We start from the raw sequence: 14,830 nt of genomic DNA on the forward strand, positions 1-14,830 counted from the left end.
TAATTGCATTTTCTATAATTTCCCAATGCATGTACACCTAACTAAATTTTATTTTTTAAAAAAACTTATTATTTAAAATTTATTTTGATATTGATTAATATTATATAAATTACTTATATTGTAATTTTATAAATGATTAATTATATTATTTAATAATAATTATATTATTTATTATAAAAATATTTGATTTTAAAATATTAAAATAATTCCACCTTCTAAATAGAGAAAAAAATTTATATTACAATTTAAAAGTTAAAAAATAATGTATACGATCACACATTTTAATATTATAATTTCATACATTTTTTCTTATAATTACAATAAAATTAAAGCTGGTTTTCATTTATTATTCATCCGATTAATGTTACGTAGAATGGGTGAATGCCAAAGTGCCTGAAACATATAACACTAAAACACACATTTAAAAAATATATTTAATAATTCTTAAATTATAACCGAAATAATTTACATAATATATTACTAATTTATAAAACAATAAATATAAAATCTTTATTATTTAAAAAATATCAGGGTGTCATCGAACTCAGCAGAACTTAGGTAAAGCGCATCCCTGGGGTGCGCCTTTCACACGTGACATCCGACTCAACAAAAACTCAGATAAAACGCGTCCCCGAGATGTATCTTTGTGTCATCTCAATCGAAAAGGTGTTACTTCGGGAGATATTGATAACGGGTGTTATAATAGGAGAAAAAAAGGATCTGTTAGGTAAAAACGCCGTTGCTGTCACATTGTCACTGAAACAGTCATCTTTGTCTCAACTTCCAGGAAAATAATTTGATTCCCCCCATCAAATTGTTCTTTGTTAGAACTTGCTGAATCCAAATAATTTTACAAGTTTTCTTTTCCGGCATACGCTTAACGTGTATGTGTTCCCTCATCAAATGATAGGATCGTTTTACATAATATAAAACTTTGTTAATTTTGCACATATTTAAGACTATTGAATATATATATATATTGCCATACATCTTACATGCATGCAAACAAAATTGTGCTATTTACCCATCACGGGGCGTTCAACGTACTCAACATACCAATTAATTCCATGAAATTTTACAATGAATTTCATAAGATTTTCAACAAGAGGGTACCCTGTTTGAATTAGGACCATACCCTTAAAAGCTAAAGGTCCCAACTACAATGGAACATTATGCACAGTCGTAACCCTTTTTTTTGGACAAGTACACAGTTGTAACCTTGACTGAGGCGGATGCGTTCCATTCCTACCGGAAAGGTGCTTGAATCCGGATTCCAATCGATTTTCTTGTGCTTTTAGTTTATGTTAAACCTTTGATGGTTGATGTTTATCTGGCTCCGGGGGTTGCTGCTGTTGGTTCCTTCCTCGTTTTGTTGCGCTTTTCTCTTGTTCATCTCCAAATACATTTCCTCTATCATTGGCTTCCATAGACGAACACGAGCATTTATGAACCAATTAGAGACCTAGTCATCCATTGATCGACATGAAAATTATAGAAAACAATCGAATCATATGAAAGTCGGATAAGAAAACACCGGTTAAGTCAAAAGATTTATCGAATGCTCCAAGTACCTGGCTCCTTGTTAAGCCACTTCTTATTGCAAGTAAATGTTTCTCTGCATCCTTGGGGTACCTGTAAATTCGAAATGTCAAGAAACACAGAACTGCTAGAGATTTCTTGTCCTAGAAGCAATTCTCCGGAAAGATGGCTTACGGATGAAGGAAGTTCTGAAACATCCATGCACGTAAAACCGAGACAGACTTCTCCGGCAATCCTCTCTGCGGTCTCCATATTTGATCCTTTTTCAGCTGCTGAAGGGCCAATTGCTCCAGGGTGAATGAATTCTGAAATGAGTCATTGCTACTTCTCGTGCATCCGCTGTCGAAATTTGCTCCCATGGCTAGGATTTGGTTGCTGATCCTCTCCCTAAGGTTCTTGTATAAGAAAGAGATGGTATGTAGAGCAAAACTAGCATGCACTCGAGGGTCCAACTCGCTCGCGGCATGGAACGCAGATATAACCGTATGGATCTCATCCAAGCATTGACTGTATCTGTCATCGACCTGGTCTCGATCATAGCAACACCATTTGAGTAACCCAATGACGTGTTAAACACACCATCAAATAGAGAAAATAAAGTAATTGGATAAACAAATATCTTATATATTCAATAATTGAGAAAATTATGCAGTTCATATTTCAATATAGCAATTGAAGCAGCCAAGTGATAATTCATAACTCTACAAGCATAAACTAGACCAACATACCGCTTGGAGCAAAGTCAGCAGTTGGGATTTTTTTGCCTCTGAAGGTACCTCGGAGTTACCATTAACATCAGGGAGATCATTCGAATCAATCATAGCCATCCATCTTCTGGCAAGACAGCTAGAGGAGAATGCCGTAGAAGCTCTGGCTCCGACACTCATCTGCTCTAGATTTTCAAGAGAATAATTTGCAATTTGAGCAAGTATTTCTTGAACAGCATGAAGATATCTCGATCCTGATATCAAATGCGATACTTGAACCGGTCCGTCGGAACCGAAACTCAGAGAAAGCTCCTTAGCATTGCAAGAAGTTTGTTTTGAGCCTAAACTTGTTGCATTCAAGCAACAGTTTTTTTCAGAGGACTGATCAGGTATGTTGTTCCCACTGATTACACCAGGAAGTGAAGTTGCAATACTTAAAGATAGCTCATTACAATTTTTCGAGGAACCACAGGGAAAATCCAGGCTCATATTCGCACCATTCAACGCTACCCAACTGTTCGGATCCGGACATCCTATCAAAGAATAAGGTTGAAATGCTGTCTTTGATGGGGTACAATTCCATTTATTTTCCATACTACCAAACACTTCATTAAACACACTATTTACTGGAGCCACCATTGTAGAATTCATGCCATCAGAGCATTCAGTTGAAGAGTAGGTCCTTAAATCCTGAGGGTATATCAAAGGCGGCACGTTCGCTAACTCGTTTAAGCTTTCTTGAAGACCACACCTTGGAGGTGGAGTCGAAACAGGAGTCCTCCCCATGAATTGCTCATGAAACTCAATGTTATGTTCCGAACCCGAAGCAACACTCGCAACCTTCCTTGCAACCGATGCATTAGGGTCAAAGAACCGGACATGATTCAGACGGTTATCAGCACCTAGATCACCACTAAACTCCCCTAGCATCGAGGGTTGCACAGGAAATCCAGCTAGTGTCTGGTTTTGGTTGATCTGGTTAATCAAGTTGGACTTGACTATTGAATTATTAGAGACCATCTCCGACGGGATCAAATCGATAACAACGGAATTTCGACTCACCATTGCCCGTGGAACACCGAACATATCATTCTCCATTATACTTGGGGCACAAAAATCACGGGACCTTAGGCCTATGAAGCTCCTTCAACATGTAGGGTTTCATACCAACGTAAGTTCACTAAACAACTTCCTTGACTTCAACTATGATCATTCCAATGATCCACCATGAACCTGGATAACTGATAAAAAATGGTAATGAAATGAAATCACAATTAATCCATATAAACCAAAAAATGGTACACAGACTTCTCAGAGGCATTATGTGATTAACTTTTCAAAATTATTGAGGCCATTTCCTGCCCCACTCTCTTACGCAAAAAGATAAGACTACTGAGAGAGCAATATCTCACCACAAATTCTAAGTGGAAAAAAAATGAAAATGAAGGACTATAGGTGAACTAAAAGGAAAAGCATGAGAACAAATAGAGTAAGTTCATGTACTAGAAAGTAGAACATTTTGAGGCTTCAAAGTTCATCTTCTTCAATGCTTGTGTGTCTGAAACAAGAGAAAATCTGGAAAAAAAAAAAGATGACCTACCTGAGATTATATGAAGGGTAGAGTATTTTTCATGCTTGAAAATCTTATCTACAAGGGAAAACCAGCTTCATTATAACTATATTGACTGAGAAATGAATATGGGGTGTTCTCAGAGACACTCAACAGAAGCCATTGTAATGCAAAGTTCACATGAAATCATTGGGTTTCTAATTCTCCATAAAAAAAAAAAGAGCATTGTCAAAAAGCCATCAAAGAACTGTAGTGAAAAAAGAAGAACCCTTTGTTCTCTTCTTTAACATAAAGGAATATAAAGAAATCATAAAAGGAAGCAAACACAAAAAAGGTGGGGTTAATTTGTTTGCATGAACAGAAAAGTGGAGCTCTATTAGTCTCTCTCAAAGAACTCAAACACCAAAAAATGATTCAGACCCCCAACAAGATAATACATAATCAGTCCAACAAAGATTTTAAAGCACCTAAAAACACACATTGGGTTCTTGGGAAAATGTACTAAAACAGCAAAAATCATAGAGAAAGAGAACCCCACTAAAAAGGGAGGGAGGTAGAGTCCAAAAATGCCCCATAAAAACTGAAAAAAAAAATAAGTGCAGAAGAGAAAACACATATGGAGATGGCCCCATTTCATTAAGATGGAAAGAGAAAAAGATAAGTAAAAAACAAGAAGAAACACATTACTCTTTGGTGCAGTGCCACTCATTTCTGTTGCAGGCTTTAGAAAGAGGGCCCCTTTCTTTATCTCTCTTTCTTTCTCACCATTTATCTGTTTTCTCTGCAATCATCACAATTAAAATATCTGGATTCTCTCTGTTGAAAACTTCTGTTTCATGTCAGGCACCATTTTTCAGACGAAAGTCTTTTACTTTTTTAGCTCATTTTGGACACAATGGGGTAGCTTCTTCCATGGTTAATGTGTGTTTGATCAGAAAGGTGAGTGAAGAAACACAAAAAATCAACCAAAACTGCAAAAATTTGTGAAGGGTATAGCAAGAAAACATAGTGTTCTTTGCAGTGTACTTTGAACATATATGATGATGCAAGCTATGCCAAAAGGCGACGAGAATATCTGATGGGCAAAGATCTTTGACGCATTTATTCAAGCAATTACCAAGCTTTATTCTTTATCAGCTTATTATTGCCATTGTTGGCCTCTAAAAACTCCCAAGAACTCCAAAAGCAAAGGTTAATGCTGGCACTAACAGTCTAGTCTAGTCTACTTCTAGTGTACTTAAACTTCAAAGGGTCATTTACTCTTTAGGGAGAGGACATAATGTCATAATCTAAATCTCTCGACTACTTATTACTTAAGATTGTCTATGGAGGAAGGAGGCAGAGCAAATCTTTTGCCATAATGAACATTTTTGAACTATTTCAGTTGATCTTTCTGAGATCTGATCCTTGGATTTTTTTTAGTAATTGCTGATGTTTGAAGGAGTTTTAGCAACAATTTGGTGTTGTTTTTCTTGTGGGATCATGATGTGATGATTCAAACTTTTCTTGTTCCTCATTTTTTTTATGAAAAACTTTTCTTGCTCCTTATGAACTGCGTTGTGGACTTTGCCATTTTCAGTTATTATTAAGATTTGGTTTAAAACAATACTGTTGAGCAACCACCAACAGATTTAAATGGTGGTAGGAAATGTGTTTTCAGGCCTTAAATTTCGGTATGTAACGGAAGTTAATGCTGAAAGATTAACTCTAACTAGCCCTTCTAATAACAATGAGATATAAATCGAAGTGTAAAGATCTCTCTCACGAAAACCTTAAAGAACTTAATGATGAAGAATGTTTCGAAGGCCTATGATAATCAACACTTACAAAAACAATCTCTTGTTGTATTATTAATAAAAAAAAATTGAATTATAATTGTGAATAGAGCCTCCTTTATAAAGAGTGAGGAGTTCCATGAATCTAAGTAACTATTGAATAAAGTAATAATAAACTAAATATAATATTTTGATTTTATCCTAATTTCTAATAAAATAATAATAAACTAAAGATATTTTTTAACTCTATCTTAATTCCTAAAAGATAATTTATTGTTCTATATTAAATTTTGTTACAAATAGTCAATATAAATATTGATAATTCGTAATATATACAAAATCTCGTATTAATCACGTAGGAAAATGTCTGCAAGTGTTATCTTCATTGAAATGGACATATCTTAAGTTCCTAAAATCGAATTGACGCGTTTCAAGTACAGCTGGAAAGCTAAGAGACATTCGATCGTATCTCCAGAAGACACGTCGACCAAATAACACATGTATCCCATTCAAAAAGTCATCGCAAGTTTGTTGTTGTTTTGGCCTTCTTTTCCAAAGCTTGGTTGTGTAGATCAATTGAAAGAGATAGTCTATCTTCCTTTGATGTGAGTCTTGTGGTACATGTATCATCCTCCATCTCTTCAAAAAAATTCGACCTCGTATTGAAACATCAAAGGGAGAAACATGAAAACCTTTGAATGATTTTACCAAATATACTTACCGAATATATATGTTTTGAATCTTTGAGACTTTGTTCTTCTAATTGGTTCGAGTAAAAATATTAGTCCAAAGAAGAACGCATTGTCATCATTATGGATTTATGGAGCATGTATCATTCTCTCTCTCCTCAAAATGATTCGTCTATGAATCTAAAAATTCAAAAGAAAGATAATTAGATGTGTTTGAAGGAATGCTTGTAAAACACTTACTCGGATTAATGTGATGTGTGTTTATGCGATTTAGTATAGGTTTCTTCCTTGTTGGAACTGATTTTTTGTTGTCTTAAAATCCTCTTTTGCACTCAAGTCTTGTAATCCAATGTTTAGGTTGAAATTCAATATGACATCGACCACTGTTAGCTTTGTTTGTAATTGATTCATATGTTCTCTATATGGTTTTACTTGTGTGTGGGGAGAATGATTGTTTAAAAACCATGATAAGTGGTTCGTTAAAGTAATCCATGAAGAATCCTAAGCGTGGTTCATGAGCTAAGAATTCTCGTGAAGGGCTTTGTAAACTGCATAACCTGTTCAGTTGAAAAGGAAACCTATTTACAAATTATAACTCATTAAAAGAACTTTTTAAAGAATTGGTATATATATCAGAAATATTCGATTCATCATGATATACATCTTTGATATGTTCAATTCTTTGAATAATAGTATTCACTTGAGAAGTGTGTACCTTTGGGATAGTGCATCTTCTACTATGTTTTTCTTACCTCGGTCTTTTAACCACTTAAAGAATTTATGATTATTATGGATGATAAACTTCGTCAGAAGTATGTTGTCTTGTCAAACTTCAAGTGTTTGAAACTTGTCAAAAGAAAAAGAGTATATAAGAATATCATCAAAATAGATAACAACATACTTACCTGTGAAGTGATTTAGATCGTGATTCAACACTAATATGGCACAATGACTAAGGTTTTTCTAGATGTAGTATGTTTGCAACAAATTTAACTCTTTGGTTTCTTCGGGATTGCTTGTCTGACGAGGTATGAAATAACTCTGAATTATATTGGTTCAGTGTTGTTTCCTTAGTTCTAGTGGTAATCCGTAAGGTGGATCACTTAACACTTCTAAAAAATCCTATAAAAGTGAAATAACCACACTAGGCAAACCATTGTTAATGATAGAAATAGAAATAATTGATACCCTAAAACAAACAAAGATACAAGGATTTTTGTGAAGAAGGTTCTCTCTCAATTCTTTTGCGCTCACATATGTATTTTGAATAAATATTTTCTTATCACAATCAGGTTTACTCATCATCTATGGGTCGTTATTCCTTTGGCTTTTGTAACAAGTGACCTCTTTTGTTTTTGCCTTTATCATCTTTTTTCCCACCCATCTCACAACGTGTTGTCACTTGACTTTCAAGTGTATCGTTTGTTTCCAATGGTGTAAGGGACTGAGAAGTATTTTTTAACATCAATGATTCCTACAATATCTTATTCTTCATTGTTAGTGTCTGATTCATTATTTGCAGAAGAAGGTGGAGTAGACGAAGAAGTTGAAGGATTTGAAGAACCTTGTTAATTGTCTCTGAATTGAAACTTCCTTTGAAGTAATCCTTCGATCATGATTTCTTTATTTAATGTGTTTTAAAGGCCTTGATACTCATGTAGGTCAAGAATATCAACGATATGTTGATTCAAACCGATGATAAATCTGGTCACTGTATCTTCTTCTTCTTCATTGATGTTTATACGATTTAGTAAGGATTAAATCTCCTTGTGGTAATCTTTCACATAATGATGTAGGCTCATCTACGCCCTTAATGAAGAAGATGATAGATAGCTTTATTGTTGTCCCAATCTAGGAATGACAATTAGTAATGTCCTTGAATTATAAGTATGGCTACAAAAAAGATGATATAAGATGATATTAGTAAAGAAATAAGAAATGGATAATCAAAATAAGTAATGAAAATAAGGATAGAAAAGAGTTGGTTACGGAATTATAATAAAGATGTTGGTGTCCTTGATGGAAGATAGTTAAAGGTGTTGATGTTGTATGAAAGATGGTGATGATAGTGTATCTCAAACACACCAAAGATGAAGATATGCTAGAGGCACAACCTCGGTCTTCACAAACTTGCTTGAGGGGTGGTAATGGTGTCTTCAACCCACTAGATATAAAATCTAGGATTTAGGAATCAAGGTGAAGGAATGACGCCACAAGTATAAAAAATATACTTGCTTAATCGATAAAGTTCTCAAAGAACTTTGAAAAGAGATTTAACTCACAAAGGTTAATTATATTATGAAATGAGATGAGTACAAATAAAAGAAAGCCTCTCAATTTATAGGAAATGAGAGGGCTTGGTTGAATAGTCACCTAGGTACATGACTTTAATTGAAATTACATAATGCTTTAAATGAAAGAACAAGTCCCTTGGCATGGTGATGGCTTGGCTATCCCTTCAAATAAGACATGTTGGTTCGGCTAGGATGAAGATGCATCTCCCTTGTCCGAATGGTGTTGTCATGGTTCATCTTGGCACCCAAAATCTTCATGTGCAAGGCATGTGGATGGTGCTAAAGAGTCATGGTGCTTGTCTCATGTCTCTTCATGATTTAGGCCTCCAATGGATGTAAACTCTTCACCAACGTGCACCTTGATTAAAAGGCATCTTCATGGGCAGCAACATTCATGAAATGTTACAATTGTTGGAAGTAACCTTTCATGTTTGAGCTAGTCCTAGGGTGAATGAGTTGGAGGTGAGATGGCCATAGGTGAGTTGTAACATGATGATCATTATGGAAGCTCCTTGTGGAAAAGTACCTCTTGAGTTGGCAACTATTCGCGAAAAAAGGTACGATTTCTCAAAAATTGACTTAGGACATATTTGAAGTGTCCTAAGTGGTGATGGTGCAGCTCCCTAGCTGAATTGAAGTCATCTTGTAGCTCAAATCTTCAACTCAATCCAGTTGTGAGCTCACGGGTCTCTGGACAACTTTTCACCAAATGTTCCTTATGCTCTCCTAAACATCCCCCATGTAAGTTTTCTTACTGTTGCTTTCACCATGTAGCTCCAAGATAGCTCCCAAGTTGTGGCCGAATGTACCTACACTTAATACATAAAGAATAAGTTAAGTACATGAACTATATTAATGTGTAAAGATGTGTACTATAGTATATAATAATAACTTATGCTTCACATAGTAATGAATAAAATATTATCATTATAGCTATAGATGTTGTATAAATATATGAATATAACTAGGTTATATCATATGAGATAGGCATCATTGTGTAGAAAATTAGAAAGTTTCTCCCCTTGAAAGGTTGGAGATGCATAGTTGCTGAATTGGATCATATCATCCTCTCATTCTTTTAATTGATTTATCCTCAAATCGAAAGGTTTTCTTTTCATTGTGTCCTTCCATCCTTTAGATTCAACAGATTCCTTTATGAAAAGGTTCCTGTTCTTTGAATGAATGATTTGAAGGTCCATAATCTGAAAAGGAAGAAAATTATCATAAGTAAAAATTTGATTAAACATAATTAAAATTAAAATTAAAATGTACTATCTGTTATATATATGTTCAAAGTTCATGTTTGTTGAAGACATTTTGCTTTGAATGTTTATGTCCCTTAGCATCCCAAAAATCATGTTCCTTGGTTCTCCAATAGATGTATTCATTGAATCATGAAAGGTTATGACTCTTGGAATGGAAATGTCCTTAGAATCCTCATAAGTCACGTCCTTTGGATGAAGAATTGTCTCTCTTTGCTTCTCATTAGACGCGCTCTTGGCTCTTGGAAGGTAACGTTCCTTAGCCTTCTAATTTGACAACTTATGTCGCTTGGAACATCCTGTAAATCAAAGAAATTTTCTGTATTTTCAAGTTTAGAAAAATCTTCTTCGATCTTGCGTCTTGACAATAAGAATTTATGTAACAAGCACTTAGATGTATAAGCACATGTTTTCTGACTAGTTTTCTCCTTGCTTGATGTTGGTTTTCCTTTCCTCATGGTCTCAACACTTTGCTTTATCTTGATTTGATCAATTTGGACTTGTTTAGGCGTCAAAGGTGTAAGAATAATCTTCTTCTCTCCATGTTTGAACAAGTATTTATTGGTAAAACAATCATAGATAGTCCTTTTATCATATTGCCATGGTCTTCATTTCATTCACGTGACATTGTGTATGAAAGATGTTTTCTCGTTGTGCATTGTCCTCTGTCACTTGTGTACTCAAGCTTCTTTTAACCACTAGAGCTTATCCTTCCACGGGGCCCCTAATTTCGCTTCTTTCTCAATTTCGGTTGGTGCTGCTTCTTCTTCTTCATGGTCAGATTCAATGTCACCATTTCCAAGTAGAAGCATAGTTTTCGGTTGGGACATTATGTAGAAACACGCCCTCTCCCAAGACATTTAAAGCACCGAAGGTCTCTTGATCATTCATGGGTTTCTTTTTCTTGGTTGTCCTTGTTCAATGGTTGAGCATTGGATGATTTGACCTTCTCTTTACTAGGAGTAGGAGTACATTCTTCAAGTTGTTTGGACTCCATCTTGAAGGTATAGGTATGGCATTGCGAGATGTAGATCTTCTCTATATTTGCTTTTCTATCTTCATTTCATTTGCACCATTTCATCTATCTCAATGTAATGGTATAACTCCAAGGTGTTGGGAATTTTTGGATTGAGTCCGGCAAGAAATCTCGCCATGGTTTCTTCACGATCCTCCTCAATATTGACTCAGACCATTGCCACTTCCATCTTCTTATAGTAATCCTCCACACTCCGTTGGTCTTGTTTAATATTCTGCAGTTTTTGAAACAAGTCCCAGTGATAATGAACATGAATGAAACGTTTACGCATGATACCTTTCATTTCAAGCCATGTTGAGATTGGTCTTTCTCCATTCCTCCTTCTGGTAAGAGTAAGTTGATCCCACCATATTAAAGTATAATCTACGAACTCCTTGGCTACCAATCTCACTTTCTTTAGTTCTGAATAGTTGTGACAACTGAAAACATGTTCTACTTTGCTTTCCCATTCAATAGGCTTCAGAATCAGGTTTCCCTTAGAATTGAGGAATCTTGATTTTGATGTTGCTCATATTATCATCAACATTGGCATGTCTAGGTCCTTGTAACATTTCTGGTTCTTCTCCATCATAATTGTCTAGGACATCGTCTTGTCTTCAAGAGGTTGTTATCTCCGAGGAGTATCATTGTTTCGAGCTTGTGGTGGATCTCGACGTTGGTCTATCTTATCATGAAGAGCATCAATCTCTTCACGAAACATTCTCATCATTTCTGCAATCAATGCTTGCATTTGCAAGTTTGGTTGACTTACATTTCCTCTAGGACTTTGAGTCATGGTTAGTAAACAAAATAAAACAAAGTAAACATTACCAGCAAACTAGCAAAGCCTCACAAGCTTCACTCCAAAGAAAAGATAAGATCACTCCACTCAACACTCGTGTTTACTCTCGGCAATATGATTTGGCTTTTAACATTCCCCTTCTTATCTCACTCACTCAATATGTCTTTTTCCACTCTATCTCTCTTGTTAGGTCCTTTGAAGAACTAACTCAAGATTAGACAAGTTATTTCTCTTCTTGTGTGCGTCGGCTGTAAAATAGGTTATGGTAAAAAGGAAAAGAAGAAATGGAAAGGTAGAAGAAAGGATTCAAGGAAATGAAAAGAAAGAAAAGGTTGAAGATGAGGAAAATGAAAGTAAAGAAAGGGAGATGTAACTTACAACCCAAGAAACAAATACTTACTGCACCCTTTCACAAGACACAATAAGGTTATCTTCTCTAGTGTAGATTTGTCTCATTAAATGACTTGTAATGGTAGAGCACTTTTCCTTGGCTTTTCCTTTCTTTTTGTTTGGAAATTCTTTTCTTCATTTTTGATTTTTTCTTTTTGTTTTTGTACTCATTTGTTTGTTGTAGGAGTCTTGATTTTCTTTTTGAACTTTTTTTCTTTTTTTACTTTTGTTGTTGCACGCCAATGACACTTTTGTTGTCAATCTAACTATGCTCTGAATACCACTTGATGTAAGCTCATCTACGCCCTTAATGAAGAACATGATAGATAGCCTTGTTGTTGTCCCGATCTAGGAATGACAATTAGTAATGTCCTTGAATTATAAGTATGGCTACAACAAAGATGATAGAATATGATATTAGTAAAGAAATAAGAAATGGATAATCAAAATAAGTAATGAAAATAAGGATAGAAAAGAGTTGGTTGCGGAATTATAATGAAGATGTTGGTGGCCTTGATGGAAGATGGTTGATGGTGTTGATGTTGTATGAAAGATGGTGATGATAGTGTATCTCAAACATGCCAAAAAAGAAGCTATGCTAGAGAGTACACCACGATCTTCACAAACTTACTTGAGGGGTGGTAATGGTATCTTCAACCCACTAGATATAAAATCTAAGAATTTAAGAATCAAGTTGAAGGAATGACGCCACAAGTATAAGAAATATACTTTCTTAATCGATAATGTTCTCAAAGATATTTGAAGAAAGATTTAACTCACAAAGGTTGTTTATATTATGAAATAAGATGAGTACAAATGAAAGCAAGCCTCTCAATTTATAGGAAATGAGAGGGCTTGGCCGAATAGTCACCTAGTGATTCGGTAAGTACATGACTTTAATTGAAAATACATGACTTTAATTGAAAATACATAATGCTTTAAATGAAAGGAGAAGTCCCTTGGCATGGTAATGGTTTGGTTATCCCTTCAAATAAGACATGTTGGTTCGGCTAGGATGAAGATGCATCTCCCTTGGTCGAATGGTGTTATAATGGTTCATCTTGGCACCCAAAATCTTCATGTGCAAGGCATGTGGATGGTGACCGAATGGGCATGGTGTTTGTCTCATGTCTCTTCATGATTTAGGCATCCAATGGATGTAAACTCTTCAACAACGTGCACCTTGATGAATGGGTATCTTCATGGGAGCAAGATTCATGAAAGGTCACAATTGTTGGAACGTAACCTTTCATGTTTGATCTAGTTCTAGGGTGAATGACTTAGAGGTGAGTTGGCCATAGGTGAGTTGTAACATGATGAACATTATGACATCTCCTTGTGGAAAGGTACCTCTTGAGTTGGCAACTATTCGAAAAGGTACGATTTCACAAAAATTGACTTAGGACATATTTGAAGTGTCCTAAGTGTGTACAACTCCTCAGCTAAATTGAATTCATCTTGTAGCTCAAATCTTCAGCTCAGTCCAACTATGAGCGCACGGGTCTCCGGACAACTTTTCACCAAATGTTCCTTATGCTCTTCTAAATGTCCCCATATAAGTTTCCTTGCTGTTGCTTTCACCATTTAGCTCCAAGATAGCTCCCAAGTTGTGGTCGAATGTACCTACACTTAAAACATAAAGAATAAGTTAAGTACATGAACTATATTAATGTGTAAAGATGTGTACTATAGTATATAATTATAACTTATGCTTCACATAGTAATGAATAAGTTATTATCATTATAGTTATAGATGTAGTATAAATATATGAATATAACTAGGTTATAGCATATGAGATAGGCATCATTGTGTAGAAAATTAGAAAGTTTCTCCCCTTGAAAGGTTGGAGATGCATAGTTAAACATGATGTTGAATTGGATCACATCACATAACTTTGACCTTGTTGTAGTCTTCGAAAGAATCTGTTTATCTTCACGGATGTAGTGTGTTAGAATAAAACGATTTCTCAAGGCTACTCAAAGTGCTCCCCATAAGGTGATTGCAGGATTCTTCTATCATGGATAGTTTTTCTTGTTTGCATCCACCATGAGAGTACATAATCTAAAAGTTACATGCTAATGAGTGGTACATGTTCTTATAGAGGACAATCATGTTTTGAAAACATAAGGTTGTCTTTGATTTCTCAATTGATGTAACCATTTGGATCATAGTCTTATTTAAATTGTGGGATTGTGAACTTCGGTTTAACAAAGAGCTTTAGCAGAGGCCTAGGTTTTCCACATCTTGGTTGCATTAGGTTTTGTGGAGTTTTTGCTGGTTGAATGTATGTATAGTGATTTTTGTATCATCGTCTTCCAATGTTCAGATCAATCAATTGAGTTATTTATGTATCCAATTATTCTTGTTTAATAAAATTAAGAAAATCTATTTTTTTGAAATAATAGCCATGAAGCCTCGTATTGTCTCAAAAAAATTTCACCTTTCACCATCCTAAAAAATCATAACACTTAAAACAACAATGTAAAGTGAAAAAAGAATAAAAAAACAAGAAACCTCACAATTGACTCTAAGGAAGTAATACATCGAGAGGAAAGTTTTTTGATCTTGTACTCTTTAAAACTCTCTTACCAAAAAGTCTCATATTGTTCGTGTTGGAGTTCAATCTCGAAAAAAATAAAAACTTAGAAGGTCCTAAAAAAGTCAAATAAATGTTATAAATCCATTTGAACAAGAATGAAAGAAAGAAGAAGTATGCAAACTCTTTTAATATTACTAATACAAGAACTAGAATTTTTTAGCTGATGTTAATGAACAAAAAAAAAGGA

General features: G+C 34.8%; 1 protein-coding gene across 1 annotated transcript; it reads right to left on the reverse strand.

The window, feature by feature from the left end:
- Positions 1–1,273: 1,273 nt before the first annotated feature.
- On the reverse strand, positions 1,274–3,361 carry LOC120173527 (homeobox protein ATH1-like). Its single transcript, XM_039180663.1, has 5 exons — positions 3,049–3,361; positions 2,268–2,997; positions 1,714–2,063; positions 1,572–1,632; positions 1,274–1,462 (listed from the first exon to the last, which is right to left on the reverse strand). Exons 1-5 carry the CDS (start codon positions 3,342–3,344, stop codon positions 1,295–1,297), a joined length of 1,605 nt encoding a protein of 534 aa, XP_039036594.1. The 5' UTR covers positions 3,345–3,361; the 3' UTR covers positions 1,274–1,294.
- Between the last annotated feature and the right edge of the window lie 11,469 nt (positions 3,362–14,830).

Source organism: Hibiscus syriacus, unplaced genomic scaffold (genome assembly GCF_006381635.1).
Source record: "Hibiscus syriacus cultivar Baekdansim isolate YM2019G1 unplaced genomic scaffold, ASM638163v2 tig00111954_pilon, whole genome shotgun sequence".
Classification (NCBI taxonomy): Eukaryota; Viridiplantae; Streptophyta; class Magnoliopsida; order Malvales; family Malvaceae; genus Hibiscus; species Hibiscus syriacus.

Bases quoted from the DNA above. Each gene is read 5' to 3' on its own strand.
- LOC120173527 (XM_039180663.1), bottom strand. From the start codon at position 3,344: ATGGAGAATGATATGTTCGGTGTTCCACGGGCAATGGTGAGTCGAAAT. The intron at 2,998-3,048 runs GTTTCATGAGCA...TCCACCTCCAAG, and splicing joins GGTTCGGAACATAACATTGA to GTGTGGTCTTCAAGAAAGCT. The intron at 1,633-1,713 runs GTAAGCCATCTT...TCGAATTTACAG, and splicing joins TTTCAGAACTTCCTTCATCC to GTACCCCAAGGATGCAGAGA.